Raw genomic sequence first — 16,975 nt, 5'->3', positions numbered from 1 at the left:
GCAATACCAAAAAAATGCAGAGGAATTGTGGAACGTAGTACAATTGTCCTGGGCTGCAATACCTGCAGTTATCAGAAACCGGGGTTATGCAACTAAATTATAGTTAATAATTCTAAGGAAAGTTGAATCTGCAAGCCTTTCTTAGTTTATACAGTACATTTGAGTTTTGTAAAGAAATATGTCAACACTGCTATTTTTTTGTTTTATATTTCTTGACTTTCTTTAAAATATTGTCAAATTGAATTACTTTTTTCCAATTTTCTGGCTTTGAAATGGAATGTGCAGTCTCCCCAATGCATTTGTGTTCATTAAAATACCATTTATTTGAAGAATTTTGAGGTTTACACACCTTTTTAAACACACTGCTATTATTATGAACATAACTGTATACCCTGATCACAAATTCATAGTTTACGCACCTTATTTTAACCACCTCCAGTAACTTTAAGTCATGTTTTTTTTTCAAATGTAATCTCCTTAATACCTATCACATATTTTGTATTGTGTAAGCATACTTGGCTTTGGATGCTTCCTACCATAAACATAAACGTATCTGTCTTGTAATCTTGTTTGATTACAGGTGCTGTGAGTAAAAATGTGTTGACAAGGTCAGCCACGGACGCTGAGGTCACCAAACACGCCATCAGGTGGTTCAACTTGGCGGGGGATCGGGCAACGAGGAGACGAGTCCCGCTTCCACCTCCTCAGGAGGAATAGAGATGTATATGTATAAATAAACAACCTTTTATTGGACTTCTTGTCATTCACCAGTTATTCATTTTCTGATATGTTAGCTGTGCATGGAGCAGCGTTTCCTTGAAGTTGTAGCCTAATAGATTAAATATGTATATTTACTTTTTAAATATATATTATATATATTTACTTTATAGAGTGAATTGACCATTTTCTGTTTCTGCCTATTGACAATATTGTTAGTTTAAAAATACAAGGCAATGCATATGTAAGCATATATTGCTGTAGTAGGGCTTAGTGAATTTTTTAGTTTCCTATTTTATCCTACAGCAAGAACAGAAGGGGTCCAAAACGGCCAGATGAGCCAGGGTTTTTATGAGTCCGTTGCTGGTCCGCGGCGGGAGGTTAGGCTTTGATCTTGGGTGCGGAGCGGATGCAGCGCGCCGTCACGGCGCACCCGCCGCCACGGCACACCCGCCGTGGAAATAAGGCTTTGATCATGGGTGCGGAGCGCATTCAGCGCGCCGCCACAGCGGATCCGCTACCTGCCGCCGTGGCGGATACGTTCCTGAGTGCAAATGGACGCCGATGCTGGTCCGTTTCGCGGTTCCGTTCCGGAAAGCGCGATACCTGCGTGGGGGATCCGCCGCGGAGTGTTTTTGCTGTGTGGGTTACAGCTTTAGCAAAACAAAACAAAGACACCTAATAGGTGTGTTATTGTTTGTGCTATGGTGCCATCTTTTGCACAAGTTTACTCACTGCAGGGGCTGCATTGCCCTTCTTTTTCGACTGAGCTTTTAACAGGAAGTACAGGTGCCGTTTGGTCTTCTAGCCGTCCATAGCAGTTCTGCTCGTACGGAATTTTCATTCATCTCTCCAAGCAAAGTTTTACAATACAAGCAAAACAATTTTTAATTTCTAACCTGTCCCATGTGTGATGTCTGTATGTGTGTTTTCATGCATATTTGTACGTGCTATGGTAATGTAATAAAGCCGGCGTCAATAGCATGAGCTAATATGCTAACACGTTTACGAGTGTATGTGTTAGTAGTAGTAGTTAGTAGACTAAAAAACAGTTTTTACCCAAGAGCCATAATAGCATTAAACAGGCACTGAGTGAGCACAATGTGTCCGTCATGTCCTCATGTGTCATGTCTTTTTATTTTTTCGGACTATAATGTGCAATAATGTTATATGTGTATATGTACAAAGTTTGTATCAGTGATGTGTGGTAGAGATGCGCGGATAGGCAATTATTTCATCCGCAACCGCATCACAAAAGTCGTCATCCACCCGCCATCCACCCGAACTAACATTTTATCAAAACCACAACCGCCCGCCACCCACCCGTTGTTATACATCTAATATAGACGATGCAAGGCAGAAAGGAGACTGAGCAGTTAGCATTCCAAAACCCACAATGCATCTCTGCCATGACCCGCCCCTGCCGAATTCTTATTGGTTGGCGTGTGTGTGACGATGGCTGCTCGATCGCTTTTTTCTGCTGCATATTTCACAACGCCCAGCTCGTAATCTGCAGTATATGATTTCCTTTTCGGTGCCATTTTAGTTAAGTCCTTCTCAGTTTTTAAAGTTACCGTCAACGTTGATGTGGTCTATTTTAATAGCTCCGGCAGTAGCGTATAGCAGTTAGCATTCCAAAACCCACAATGCATCTCTGCCATGACCCGGCCCCGCCGAATTCTTATTGGTTGGCGTGTGTGTGACGATGGCTGCTCGATCGCTTTTTTCTGCTGCATATTTCACAACGCCCAGCTCGTAATCTGCAGTATATGATTTCCTTTTCGGTGCCATTTTAGTTCAGTCTTTCTCAGTTTTTATAAGTTACCGCCAACGTTGATGTGGTCCATTTTAATAGCTCCGGCAGTAGCGTATAGCAGTTAGCATTCCAAAACCCATAATGCATCTCTGCCATGACCCGCCCCCGCCGAATTCTTATTGGTTAGCGTGTGTGTGACGATGGCTTCCATTTGCTTTGTCGCTGACGCGAATGAGATAAATAATATTATTTGATATTTTACAATAATGTGTGAATAATTTCACACATAAGTCGCTCCGGAGTATACGTCGCACCCATGGCCAAACTATGAAAAAAACTGCAACTTATAGTCCGAAAAATACGGTATGTATTTTTTTCTTCTGAATAGGTTCAACCGCCACCCGCCCGAATCTATTTAAAATAAAAATGTTTCGTCATGCATCCGCCCGACCGCCGGATTATCCGCGTAGTCCGCGGTTGTGTCCGCAAACCGCGCATCTCTAATGTGTGGTCACTAGAGGCAGGTGAGGCGGGGCCACACCTGCCATCATGGAAAGAAAAAAAATGTAAAAAGAAAAAAAATGTATTAAATTGTTATATGTATCCAGTGATTATACTATAAAGTTATTTTCCATTTAACTTCACCAGTTTTAGATCATTTTTATTCAAAATCGCTGAATTTTCACATTTGCCGTTCAAATACTGAGAAGAGACTGTGCGGTGATCAGCAGTTGAGGCACGTCACTGCGTTGTACCTCAACATGGATTGCGGACTCGTCTAACTGCTGGCCTGCTGTGCAGTGAGACCGTATTGCTATATGAACTATATTATACATTTCCATAGTTTAGTTAGCTGAAGTATATAATGTACAGTGTATTTTGTCAACAACTGTATGTGTGTAACGTATTACTTGTGCTGAGCAATCATAAAACTGCTGCGAAGACGCACTGGCTGAGGTACAAATTTAGGTACACCTGCAGACTGCAGCACGGATTTCATATTTCATTCATTCACACTCCCGTCAGGGGGTGCATTCTACGGCGGGGGTGCATTAATCCAGCACAACAGCGGCGCATGGACTTCATTTATAAGTAAAGGTAAGACCATTGTAGCGGCGAACAGCTGTCTCGTCAGCTGATGCGCGAGCTCGCAACCGTGGCTGCTTAGCAACCAGCCAAACCCCACTTAATAAAATTATATTTTATCTTAGAGCACATCCGCATCCATATTCACCTAGGCAACCCCAGGAAATGTATATAATTCTGCATTATTTCGGCCAGTCGGCTTATATGATCAGAGCCGATCAGTTTACGTTCACGCGCAGGTATAACGCGGCGCGCTCCCGTCTCATCTGCTGGTGCGTGAGCCTGGTAATTAGACAGCTGTGTCAAATCAAGGAGTACAAAAGACGCCAGCGCAGAGTGGAGAAAGGTTTAGTTCATTACAGATAACCCAGAGTTGTGCCAAAAGTGTACCAAAACCAAAAGCTGAACGCAGAGCCGGTTTTTCACCTTCTAAAGGCTACTAAAGACAGCTAATGACAGCTAAAGAAACTAAAGTCTACTAACACTGCTAAAGACTGCTAAAAAGACCAAGGAAGAAAAAATAAGTTGTTTCTTCGTTGGAAAAACTGTTGCAAACTAAAGGAAAATAAAAGGAAAAAAAGTAACTACTGTCTGGTCTTTTGAGTGAAATCCAGAAGCCACATTCAGCATTGGTACATCCCTTCAAGTGTGGGATAAGCACACTGTTTTTTTAATTAAATGTGCTTTTTTGTGTGCTACAGTTTGTATGTATAAAGTTAAAGTTAAGTTAAAGTACCAATGATTGTCACACACACACTAGGTGTGGTGAAATTTGTCCTCTGCATTTGACCCATCCCTTGATCAACCCCTGGGAGGTGAGGGGAGCAACCCTTGATGCTGAGTGCCAAGCAGGGAAGAATGCTGGTATGAGCTTTTAAACATAACCCGTTAACTGCTGCCAATCAAATGGTGAATAAGATACTCTTTAGGGTTCATATGTTTGTAAATCTGACTGTGTTGAAGTCAGTGCCTCACCAGCCCTTAACCTCACCGCACGTCACTGGTATTAGTATAGTATTGCGGTACTAATGAATCAAAAATGGTACTATACTCTCTTTGAAAAGTACCAGTTCCCCAATTGTTTCTTTTAACAGGCATGACGGCGCGTCGTCACGTCGTACAATTGCTGGTTTTACGAGCAGAGGAGCATTTTCGGCAGCGCACAATCACAGAATACTTACAAGTAGACAGTGTGTAGACAGAAAAGGGAGAATGGACGCATTTTGGCTTGAAAACTAAAGATAAAGGTGAAGTTATAACACTGAAACGCCCTCAGGACGAGGTGCTTTTAGACATGGCTAGCTAAATAGCAGCTAACATCCAGACGCAGTCGGCAGTGTTTCAGCTACTTCTAAATCACTAATCCTGGTCTCCATGGCGACAAATAAAGTGAGTTTCTTACACGTAACATTATCACTGGGGGACGAGAAATAGCTAATTATGCTTCACTACACACTGTAGCTCACCCGCGTCACCGCTAATGATGCCGTTCCTGAATGTAAACAAATGCCATGGGTGGATCTACACCTGACATCCACTGTAATGATACCAAGTACAATAGTCTAATTGATACTACTATGATTACATCGATGTTTTTATTGTCACAAAATATTTTTTCCTTTTTAAAAAAAATGATATATTATGTTTATAAACTCAGAAAAAATGTACCTGACACATGAGGACTTTGAATATGACCAATGTATGATCCTGTAACTACTTGGTATCGGATCGATACCTAAATTTGTGGTATCATCCAAAACTATTGTAAAGTATTAAACAACAGAAGAACAAGTCATTTTAACAGAAGTGTAGATAGAACATGTTAAAACCAAAATAACCAGACACAACAGTAAATGAACAAGTAGATTAATAATCAATTTTTACGTTTTGTCCCTCATAATGTTCACAAAATAATAGAATGATAAATGACAATATGTTACTGCATACGTCAGCAAACTAATTAAGAGCCTTTGTTTGTTTACTTACTACTAAAAGACAAGTTGTCTCGTATGTTCACTATTTTATTTCAGGAGTAAATTGCAATAAGAAACATATGTTTAACGTACCCTAAGATAGTTTTTTCAAATAAAGCCAATAATGACATTTTTTGTGGTCCCCTTTATTTAGAAAAGTCGTAAAATATCGAAATACATTTTGGTATCGGTACCAAAATATTGGTATCGAGACAACCCTAATTAAGAATTAAAAAAAAAGGTGAATAATTCACTTTCATACTGTGCCGCCCTCGATATGTAGAAATATCTTGGCTTTACCCTAACACCTTTTCTTGATCAAACACTCTGAAAAACGTCTTCTTGTCCACAGGTTTATTGACCGTAAAAAGGGTAAAACTGAAAACATACAAGCAGAAGGATGCTTACATTACAGACATGCATACACAGCCAATTACACACACACAAACCCACTACAATAAAACATGCATTATGCTGTGTATTGAACTTAGATGGATAAATAAACGCCACAAAATATGTAATTTAAGTGCAACTAGCTTACTATGCTAACATTCACTTCACTGTATGAATTCCGAAAATTAGCATGACTGACTTTTGGCCATAAAACGTCCCAAATTACATCACAACCAACAAATAATACAACTCAATCAAATATTAGCATACTACTCAACAATACATACCGATGATACTTTGTTTGGCATGAGATTCGAGCAGATGAAAACGTTTGCGATCGTCACCGAACTAGTTTAAAGTATACTTGAAAGGAACTCCTTGTTGTGCCCTGCTATCATGGACATTACTGTAAACTAGGAAATGCTGCCTCCTGCTGTCTAAAGGAGGAAGTGCACCTCACTGTTGAATTCCAAAGTGAACTTAAACACTGGTTTTACATATATTATTAATAAATTCAACAAACAAGACAGAACACTCGCCGCCTGGCGGAATAAACCGCCACTACCAAACTGTCCCAAAGGATACTATGGCTTCTCTGGTGCCATAAGCAGGATTGTCTCTGTGACCGGCCGCAGGGACACTTTGGTCCCATCCTTTCTGGAGACTTTTATCTCCACTTTGCGAACTCTGCCATCTTTGCTTGGGAAGACTTGTGTAATTAGTCCTAAAGGCCAATGGTTTCTCTTCAGTTGGTCATCTTTGAGGAGCACTACACTTCCAGGCAGGAGGTTAGGGTGGGGTGAATGCCACATCCTCCGTGGCTGAAGTGTGGATAGGTATTGCCTCTTCCATTTGTCCCAAAAGGTTTGAGCCAAATGCTGGATTTGACGCCACTGTTGCTTGTGGAGATCTTTTACGCAGTCACCTACGGGAGCAGTTGAAGGACTGACCTTTTGTGTGAGGAGTGTTGCTGGTGAGAGTATTTGGGGGTCATCTGGGTCGGTGGACACTGGTACAAGAGGTCTGGCATTGATGATGGCAGTCACCTCTGCCATAAGTGTGGAGAGACCTTCGTGGGTCAGCTTTGAGGTCCCAAACTGCAGGAACATGGCGTGAAGGATCCTTCTTGCCACACCAGTTATCCTCTCCCATGGCCCACCCATGTGAGATGTGTGAGGCACGTTGCACATCCATCTGCAATCTTGATCGGACAAAAACTTTTCTACAGATGTGTTATCAATGTTGGATGGAATCTTGAGCTCTTTGCATGCACTTATGAAGTTGGTGCCTCTATCGGACCGAATTAATTTCACTGGGCCCCTTATAGCAAGGAAACGCCTTAAGGCATTGATGAAACATGACGTGTCTAATGATTCAATGACCTCTATGTGCATGGCTCTGACACTCATACAGGTGAATAGTACGGCCCACCTTTTGTCTTGTGCAAGGCCACCTCGTGTACGACGTGCAGACACTGTCCAAGGTCCAAAGACGTCCAGCCCAACGCTGGTAAATGGAGGTTCAGCGGACAGGTGATCAGCTGGAAGATGAGCCATCTTTTGAGTCTGAGGCAAAGCGCGAAGTTTGCGGCATTTAACACATCCATAGATCACACTGCTGACTCATCTTTTACTACCAACAATCCAAAATCCAGCAGCTCTTAAAGCACCTTCAGTGAATAATCTGCCCTGGTGTTGTATTTTCTGATGGTAGTGCCTGACCAGAAGCGTGGAAATATGGTGCTTGCCAGGGATTATGAGAGGCGATTTCTCCTCCAAAGAGAGTTCCGCTTCTTTTATGCGACCCCCAATTCTTAGCAGACAATCGGCATCAATGAGAGGGTCTAAGGCTTTGAGATTATTGTCTTTGGAAAGCCCTTTACCATTTTTGATGGAAGCATACTTTTGAGCATATATGTCTTCTTATACTGCACGAATGATGGTTTTCTTAGCATGTGCAAGTTCCTCAACAGCATTTGCTGAGTGGCAATGATGCCAGCCTTTGCAGCCATTAGCTTTTACTGCAGGATTCTTTTGAAAGAGGCGAGCAATGTGAGTGAGACGAGCAATGGCATGGATCAATGATCTCCAACTGCAGAACTTGGAGAAGCGTTGAGAACCCAGGTGTTTGATTACTGCAGTGGTGTTCAATGTTGAAACATGCGGGCGGACCTCTGTATCCAGAGAGGGGTCAGACAACTCAAAAGGGCCCTTTTCAAACTGGTCATTCTGAGCATTCTTCAGGAATGCTGGTCCACAAAGCCAGGTGGTACTGGACAGGTGTTTCGCTGACACAGACCTTTTGGCTATGTCTGCAGGGTTTGCTTCAGTGGAGACATGTTTCCATTGCTCAGGGTGAGAAAAGCTTCTTATCCGTTGAACTTGGTTGCTTACATACACGTAAAAACGTCTAGTATCATTGCTGATGTAACCAAGAACGATTTTGCTGTCGCTGTAGAAAGTGATGTCAACCTCCATGTCCATCTCTGAGGTGATGAGCTCGGCAAGCTCCACCGCTAATACTGCAGAACAAAGCTCAAGTCTAGGGACAGTTTTTTCTGACAAGGGTGTAAGCTTGGCTTTTCCCATGAGAAAGCCCACGTGGTTGGTTCCATTTTTCTCTGTTAGTTTTAAGTATGCAACTGCTGCAATTGCCTTTGTGGAAGCGTCACAAAAGATGACTATCTCTCTTTTTGACACCGCTGTAGGAGAGGCCTGTGTGTAAACTCTTGGGATCTGGAGATTGCTGAGATCTTTCAATGAGCATCGCCACGTTGACCATGTCTCTTCCATTTCTTGAGGAAGAGGTGCATCCCAATCTCCGTTGTTCTCCATGAGCTCACGCAGGATCAGTTTGCCTTGTATGGTGACAGGGGCAAGAAATCCTAGGGGATCATAGATGCTGTTGACAGTTGACAAGAGACCTCTGCGGGTGAAAGGCTTTTGCTCATCAGCTACTTGAAAGGTAAATGTGTCTGACATTAGATCCCAGTTAAGTCCCAGACTACGTTGCATGGGCAAGATATCTGAAGTGAAGTCCAGGTCCTTTAAGTTGATGGCATGGTCCTGAGATGGGAATGCGTTCATAACTTCTCCTTTATTTGAGGCAATTTTGTGAAGCCTCAAGTTTGAGTCTGACAGAACCTCTTGCGTCCTCTTGAGCAGCTTCGCTGCAGCTTCGACGGAGGGATGTGACGTTAGCCCGTCATCTACATAAAAGTCACGGTTGACAAACTGCTTTACAACGGGCTCTGCATTTTTCACTGACTGTCCTAAACAGTAGATGGCCACTGCGGTAGAGGGATAATTTCCAAAGACATGGACCCTCATTCTGTATTCCATGATGTCTTCAGATGAGTTGTTGTTCCTGAACCATAAAAACCTGAGATAATTGCGGTCTTCTTCTCTGACTAAGAAACAGTGGTACAGCTGCTGAATGTCTGCTGTTATGGCTACAGCTTCTTTACGAAACCTGAGGAGTACCCCTATAAGGGTGTTGTTGAGGTCAGGTCCAGTTAACAGCACGTCGATTAGTGACACACCATTGTATTGGGCGCTGGAGTCAAACACCACACGGATGTTCCCAGGTTTCTTTGGATGGTAAACACCAAAGGCTGGTAAATACCATCTTTCTTCATTAGGAGAAGGAGCGCCCTAAGTGGCTGATAAGGAGCGCCCTAAGTGGCTGATAAGGAGCGCCCTAAGTGGCTGATCCGTTGGCGGTCCCGTCTTGTCCCCCTGTAACGTATTTCTGCCTTAGCGGGATTGTGCCGAAAATGTAATCTCAGTTCTTATGTGTCTTGTACATGCTAAGAATAGACAAATTCTCTGCTCTGCTCTCTGCTCTCTAGATGTGAGTGGAGGAGCTATTTCAGCATGTTCATTTTGAAAGATCTTTTCCATGAAGCTAAAAAAGTGCTCTTTCATCACTGGTTTTCTTTCGAAGTTGCGTCTCAGATAGGAAAAACGCTTCAAGGCTTGAACTTTGTTGTCAGGAAGCTTGGGCCTTGGAGTCTTAAATGGCAGCGGAGCTACCCAGCTGTTGGTTATGTCCTTTTTCAAATCCCTCTCCATGATTTGCAGGAAGGCGATGTCATCAATGGATGGACCGACTTTGTTGTCATCTTTGGTCTGCTGAAACACTGTAGCGCCCACGTCATCTTGCTTACATTTCTTTGTGAAGGTTACCTTTGAGTATTCAGGGCTTTGAAATTGGCCATGTCTCTCCTTGACTTGAAATACGTTAGGACAAGGTGTAAAGACTGTGGGACGCCTTTGTTCAATCGTAATGGTGTTGAAGTTATTCACTGTGGTCGGCTTGTGAACACCTCCCAAGCATACATTTCCAACGATCACCCATCCCAGGTCAAGTTTTTGAGCATAGGGACCATCGCTTGGCCCATCAACCTGCTTGCGCTCTTTGTGGACAGAGATGATGTCTCTCCCAAGGAGAAGCAGGATGGACGTGTTAGGATCCAGCTCTGGGATGAGGTTAGCAACTGATTTGAGGTGAGTATGGTAGGCTGCAGCATTAGGTGTTGGGATTTATGATCTGTTGTTAAGATCATCACATTCCAGGAGGCTTGGTAAAGAGAGGCACACTTTTCCATCCATGGATTCAATTTTGTAGCCTGAAGCTCTTCTCCCAGTGATTTCCGTCACTCCAGAGCAGGTTCGGAGTGTGTATGGAGATGAAGGATTTTGAATGTTGAATATCTCAAAGAACTCTGAACGAGCAAGGGACTTGTTACTCTGCTCGTCGATGATTGCATAAACTTTCAGGGATTTCTCAGGACGGCCGCTAGGATATATTTTAACAAGGCAGATCTTTGAGCAGGATTTGTAGCTTTGATCGCCACCACATACATCTGTACATCGAGCACTGACCTCAGTTGAAGGTCCTGAGTCTTGCTCCCCGCCAAGCTGTGTCAGGGGGGTTGGGACCTGGATCCATGGTGCAGGTCCAGGATGAAGTGCAGAAATGTGCTTTGCGCTCTCACACTCAGTGCACTTAGTAATAAATGTACAGTTTTTTGCTATATGTTGAGTGGATGTGCAACACTTAAAACATGCCATTCTCTTTCAGGAATTCCTTGCGTTGTTCCAACGGCATTGCACGGAAGGCCCGACATTTCTGGAGCATGTGAGGTTTTTTATGAATAGGGCACTGTTTCTCAGGATCATCAGCTTCAAAGTGTTGCTTGTCATTAATAGGAGGGGCAGTAGACTGGAAATCGATCTTATGAACTGAGACTTCTCTATTTTGGCTCTGCTTCCATTGGACTCTGTCTGCTTTTGAGGTGACAATTTGACCTGCAAACTTGAAGCCTGGGTCATTCCTAATTATAGCTTGTTTTCCAATGAAGTCAACAAAAACATAAAAGGGGGGAAATGTTACATTGTGTTGTAATTTATAGTTTGTGCCAACGTTGAGCCACTTTTCTTGAAGGTTGAATGGTAACTTTTGAACTAATGGATTTATCCCACGTGCTGTGTCCAAATATGCAAGGCCAGGCAGGTCTCCATCTTTCTTGGCTGCCTCCAATTCTATGAGAAAATCACTCAACTCATGGAGCTTTGAAGAGTCTCTGTTGATGATTTTAGGGAAGCTGTGTATCCGTTTAAACAGTGAATCCTCCACCATTTCGGGTGCGCCGTAACAGGTTTCCAGTCCGTCCCATATCCTTTTTAACTGCATGGCTGGTCGCTGAACTTTATCAGGCTCGTTGTGACTAGCTCACGGTGAGCTAGATATCTTGCGAAGTCTGCCACATTCCCTTGATCGTAGACAGGCTGACAAGGTGTACGGCTGGACTTTGGATGCAAAGGAGAACTGTAGCTTGACTTGTAATCTTGGTGATTGTCTCGTATGTTATTTGAAGATGGACTGGTGACTGATGTGACTTCTGGCTGTGAAGGTGTTGTCATTTGTTGTAGTGTAGAAATAAAGCCAACTCCGTGTTTATTGTGCTCTGTCTGGAGATGTGAGTGTTGAATGGAGTTCACATCTGGTGGTTTATAATGTTGTGTTTCATTCCATGATGATGGCTGTTGGTGTGGTGATTCAACTTTTATTTGACTTGGCTCTTGGGCCTGAGTGTCTATGTATTCTTTTGTGCGCTCTAGTGTGTCAACTGAATGTTCAAACAACTGCTCGATGTGAAGATAGGAGCTGCTTCGATCACTTCCTTCCACAGCGGCTTCCAAGACCTCCGCTTTGGCGAGTGCAGCTGCTGCGTCCTGCTCCAGTAAGAGCATGTCCATCTTAGCTTCTAGTTGTGCTTTTTCACGTCCAGTTGTGCTTTTTCCACGTCCAGTTGTGCTTTTTCCACTTTGAGTGTCATTTCTTTATGTGCAAAAGACAGACGTACTTTGGCTGCCTCTGCTTTTGCGCGTGCTCTGGTAGCTGCAGCCTCGGTGGAGGAAGCATTTGACCTCGTTGAAGCACGTGAAGTGGTAGATTTTGTCCGTATTAAGCTTTCTGTGCAATCTATTGTTTGTTCTTGTGTATGCTGTCTTATCTTCTGCGTTAAAGACATTGTTTTACTGTGCCGCCCTCGATATGTAGAAATATCTTGGCTTTACCCTAACACCTTTTCTTGATCAAACACTCTGAAAAACGTCTTCTTGTCCACAGGTTTATTGACCGTAAAAAGGGTAAAACTGAAAACATACGAGCAGAAGGATGCTTACATTACAGACATGCATACACAGCCAATTACACACACACAAGCCCACTACAATAAAACATGCATTATGCTGTGTATTGAACTTAAATGGATAAATAAACGCCACAAAATATGTAATTTAAGTGCTGTACAGCAAACTAGCTTACTATGCTAACATTCACTTCACTGTATGAATTCCGAAAATTAGCATGACTGACTTTTGGCCATAAAACGTCCCAAATTACATCACAACCAACAAATAATACAACTCAATCAAATATTAGCATACTACTCAACAATACATACCGATGATACTTTGTTTGGCATGAGATTCGAGCAGATGAAAACGTTTGCGGTCGTCACCGAACTACTTTAAAGTATACTTGAAAGGAACTCCTTGTTGTGCCCTGCTATCATGGACATTACTGTAAACCAGGCAATGCTGCCTCCTGCTGTCTAAAGGAGGAAGTGCACCTCACTGTTGAATTCCAAAGTGAACTGAAACACTGGTTTTACATATATTATTAATAAATTCAACAAACAAGACAGAACACATACAAAGGTTATCATATATTTCTTAGTTTGATTTATTTGCTATAATAAAATAAATACAACTATTTCTTACCATCTACTGTATTTGTATCTGACAGGCCTCAAATTTTAACTTTTTAAGGTCAAGGCAAGTGTTGCCTTAAAGGAGGGCTCATATTTTAGGGCACCAAGGCAAGTTATAAGGGCACCAATCATGATTACTGATTGTTAGGTAAAGCAGTGTTGGGGTGTGAACGTAATACCATCATGTCATTTGTAATGTCTAACAAAAAGACGTTATCCATTTATTTATAGACAAATATTAGTTTTTTTTATTCTTTGATAACATCAACTTGTCAGCTTTTTGTCATTACATGATGCCTTTATCTCTATTTTTACATTTTGATAGAGGGAGTTTTTATTTTTATATTTTTTTAAGTTATATACATCATGTAGATGATGTATCAGGACAGATCCATCATGAGTTTGAGCAGAAATATGTCGTATAGGAATTAACTATACACAACTTAAGTTAGCTTGCGAGCATGCTATTGTTAGCATACTAACAGTTAACAATAGTCATATGTTAGGTCTTGGCGTAAATGAGGACTCAGATGCAGAGAAGTGACAATTGACTCAGACCTTTATTTAAATAATTCCTTGCTATCTCTAGGACAGAGTGATTAAAGAAAGTGGCTACAAAATCTATCTAAGATATATTCAAGCACCTATAGGGTATTAGCATAGGACATAAGGCAATAAACAGAAAATCACTCCATAAGGAGGAACAGGCAATAGCCAAAAAGTTATATGAGTCGAATACACAAAAAAACCCAACAATCTATAATGATCTACAAAAAGGAAATTCTCTCATGCTAAAAAGTTGAGACGCTATAAACAGAAAGTATGTATAAAGTATTTGAGAAGCCTGAAAACTAAAAGCGCTCCAGAAGGAGGGAAAAAAAGGAAGACAAGGCACTATGAAAATTGATACAAAAAGACTTGACCAAAAACTTAGCAAAAGAAAATCACTCTCTCAGAGGGAACAAAGGAATCAATAAACAAAGCGAGACAATACTTATCAAACTTGGTTGATGGCTGTGAACAAGGCTGTGGACAAGGCTGGAGGTACGTAGCGAGACGATATACTCTGGCAACAAGACAGGGGAAGACGAGGACTATATACACATGAGGGAGGGTGACACAGGTGGACACAATCAGGCAATCAGGAGAGACATCAGACCAGTGACACAGGAGGAAGGGCAAGTGGCCTGAAACGAGAGGAGGATTAGAATTTTCAAAATAAAACAGGAAATGTGCCAGACAACCCCAAAACAGGACTTCCCTCACCACGGTGTGACAGTCATATATATGTCTATTACCTGACACCTTCTATGTTAGCTACTTCTTTTTGTTTATAATGTCTATTTTCTGCTGGATCTACTCTCTATATTATGCTGCAGCTGTTACATATACTGTAATATTGTACATGATAATTGTTATATATTGTATATAAGATATAAACATATAACATAATATAATATAATATATAAGTATATATCATATACTGTACATATATTATGTAAATATTACATATATGTTATATTTTATATTGCTACTACAGTAAATTTTTTGTCTATTTTATACCTGCATTGTCCTTTCTATCATTACACTTTCCATCCTTTGTAACTGAGCTACTGTGTGGAAGAATTTCCCTTGTGGATCATTAAAGTTTGTTTAAGTCTAAGTCTATACCAAGTTATAGGACTCTTGGATAAACGGTTGCAAAACTATCTCAAAAAGTTAGCATACTAATTTTAGCATACTAGTGAGCTAAATTTAGCATGCTAAAAGTTAGCTTGTGTGACAAACCAAGTTATATGACTCTAAGGCAGGGGTGGGCAATTAATTTTTACCGGGGACCGCATGAGCAACCCGAGCACTGCTGGAGGGCCACATTGACAATATTTCAATTAAATTTTGCTCAATATTATTGATACACCGTAAGATTAAAAAAAAACAAAAAAAACAATAATAATAATAATAATAATAATTTCATTTAACCTAACTTAACTTTATACAAAAGCAGATTGCTTTTGATGGTTTTATTGAAACTCTTAATTCTTAAAAATGTATATTAGGCTATGTAAAATTGAAATAAGAAAACAAAAACAATTTATTATAATATTATTATATATTATAGTATTATTATATATTATTATTATAATATAGTGTACTTTATAATTTATTATTAACTTGTTCACACTTTAACTTTGTTCCACAAACAAGGAAAAACAACAAACAACTTAACAAGTTTATAGAAATACTGCAATACAACAAACAATAACTTGTTATGTTTTCCACCTCATTTTACCTCTTCAGTGTGAATAATCCAGTCTGTTCTGGGCTTGAACAAGGGCATTGAGATCTGGCTGAATGTCTGAGGTGGCTATGCAAATGACAGCTGAGAGGTGCTCATCAGTGATAGAGGATCTGTGTTTGGATTTGTTGAACTTCATCACAGAAAATGTCTGTTCACATACATAGGTGGATCCAAAGAGGACCAGAATCCTCTGAGCATGCCTTCTCAGGTGTGGAAAGTTCTCCTCTTTGAGGGAGTAGTAAACGTCCAGCTGTGAGACTGACCTGAAGTGATCTGCCAGCAGTAGGTCAGACTGCAGGTCAATGAGTTCCATCTGAACATCACTTGGTGCATTGTCCACACTGCAGTTGAAGGGAGAAGAAACCACCTGCATTTCACTCTCAAGAGTTTTGAAATCTTGAAATCGCCTCGAAAACTCTCCATGCAGTGCTTCTAACTTGCTTGAGTACTTGTGCAGGTGATTGGCTGATCTTGTGGCTTCCTTTAGTGTTGGCAAGTGGGTCAGAATATTGTCCTTCACTTGGCTTGAGAGAAGCTGCAACTTTCTCATGAAAGCCGTCACTGTACTGTACATCTCATGCACAAAAAGGCCCTTGCGCTGCAGTTTGACATTCAGTTCGTTCATGAGTGCAGTCACATCCACAGCGAATCCAAGGTCTGCCACCCAGTCTTCATCTGAAAGTTCTGGGATGTCATGTCCTGTCTTCACACAGAAATTCTGAATCTGGTCTCTCAGGTCCCAGACACTTTTCAGTACTTTGCCCAGGCTGAGCCACCTGACGTTGCTGTGGTAGCTTATGTCACCATGTTCAATCTCATTTTCCTCCAAAAGTGCAACAAATTGTCTATGATTTAACGCTCTCGCTCTGATAAAGTTAACTGTTTTACTTACAGCATCAACAACATGGTTAATTTTTAACACTGTCTTACAGAACACTTCCTGGTGTATAACACAATGCAAAAATGTCAATTTCTGCACAGTGTTAATTTCTGTCACTTTATCCTGCATCCTCTTTAAAAGTCCAACATTTTTCCCTGTCAGATTTGGACAACCATCTGTTGTTACACCTGCCAGCTTGTCCCATTTCAGTCCTAACATGTCCAAACATGCATTTACCTCTGTGAACAAGTCATTACCTGTGGTTGTCCCTTTCATTGGCTGCATGGCTGCCATCTCCTCCGTGATTTGAAAGTCTGCAGTTATCCCACGTAAGAAGATGAGCAGCTGGGCGGTGTCACGTACATCGCAGCTCTCATCCAAAGCCAGCGAAAAACAGTCAAAGTCGGCCGTTCTGTTCTTCAGCTGAAGCTCCATGTTTCCAGCGATGGTCTCAACCCGCCTCGTTACAGCGCGTCAGGAGAGTGACACGTTCTCAAATGCGCCCCTCTTCCGGTATTTTTCCTCGTGCTTCGTCGTGTAGTGGCGATTCTAATTATATTATTTAAACACAGCAGCCTGTGTACCACAC

The 16,975-nt window shown here is 41.5% G+C and overlaps 1 protein-coding gene across 1 annotated transcript; it reads right to left on the bottom strand.

The window, feature by feature from the left end:
• Positions 1-15,501: 15,501 nt before the first annotated feature.
• LOC133645941 (general transcription factor II-I repeat domain-containing protein 2A-like) lies at positions 15,502-16,548 on the bottom strand (the record flags this gene model as incomplete). Its single annotated transcript, XM_062040867.1, has 1 exon — positions 15,502-16,548. A coding segment is annotated over one exon (1,047 nt), but the record flags the coding sequence as incomplete, so codon positions are not given.
• Between the last annotated feature and the right edge of the window lie 427 nt (positions 16,549-16,975).

Source organism: Entelurus aequoreus, linkage group LG03 (genome assembly GCF_033978785.1).
Source record: "Entelurus aequoreus isolate RoL-2023_Sb linkage group LG03, RoL_Eaeq_v1.1, whole genome shotgun sequence".
NCBI classification, from domain to species: Eukaryota; Metazoa; Chordata; class Actinopteri; order Syngnathiformes; family Syngnathidae; genus Entelurus; species Entelurus aequoreus.
Note: the sequence above shows the minus strand (reverse complement) of the source record. Positions and strands in the feature narration are given on the sequence as shown.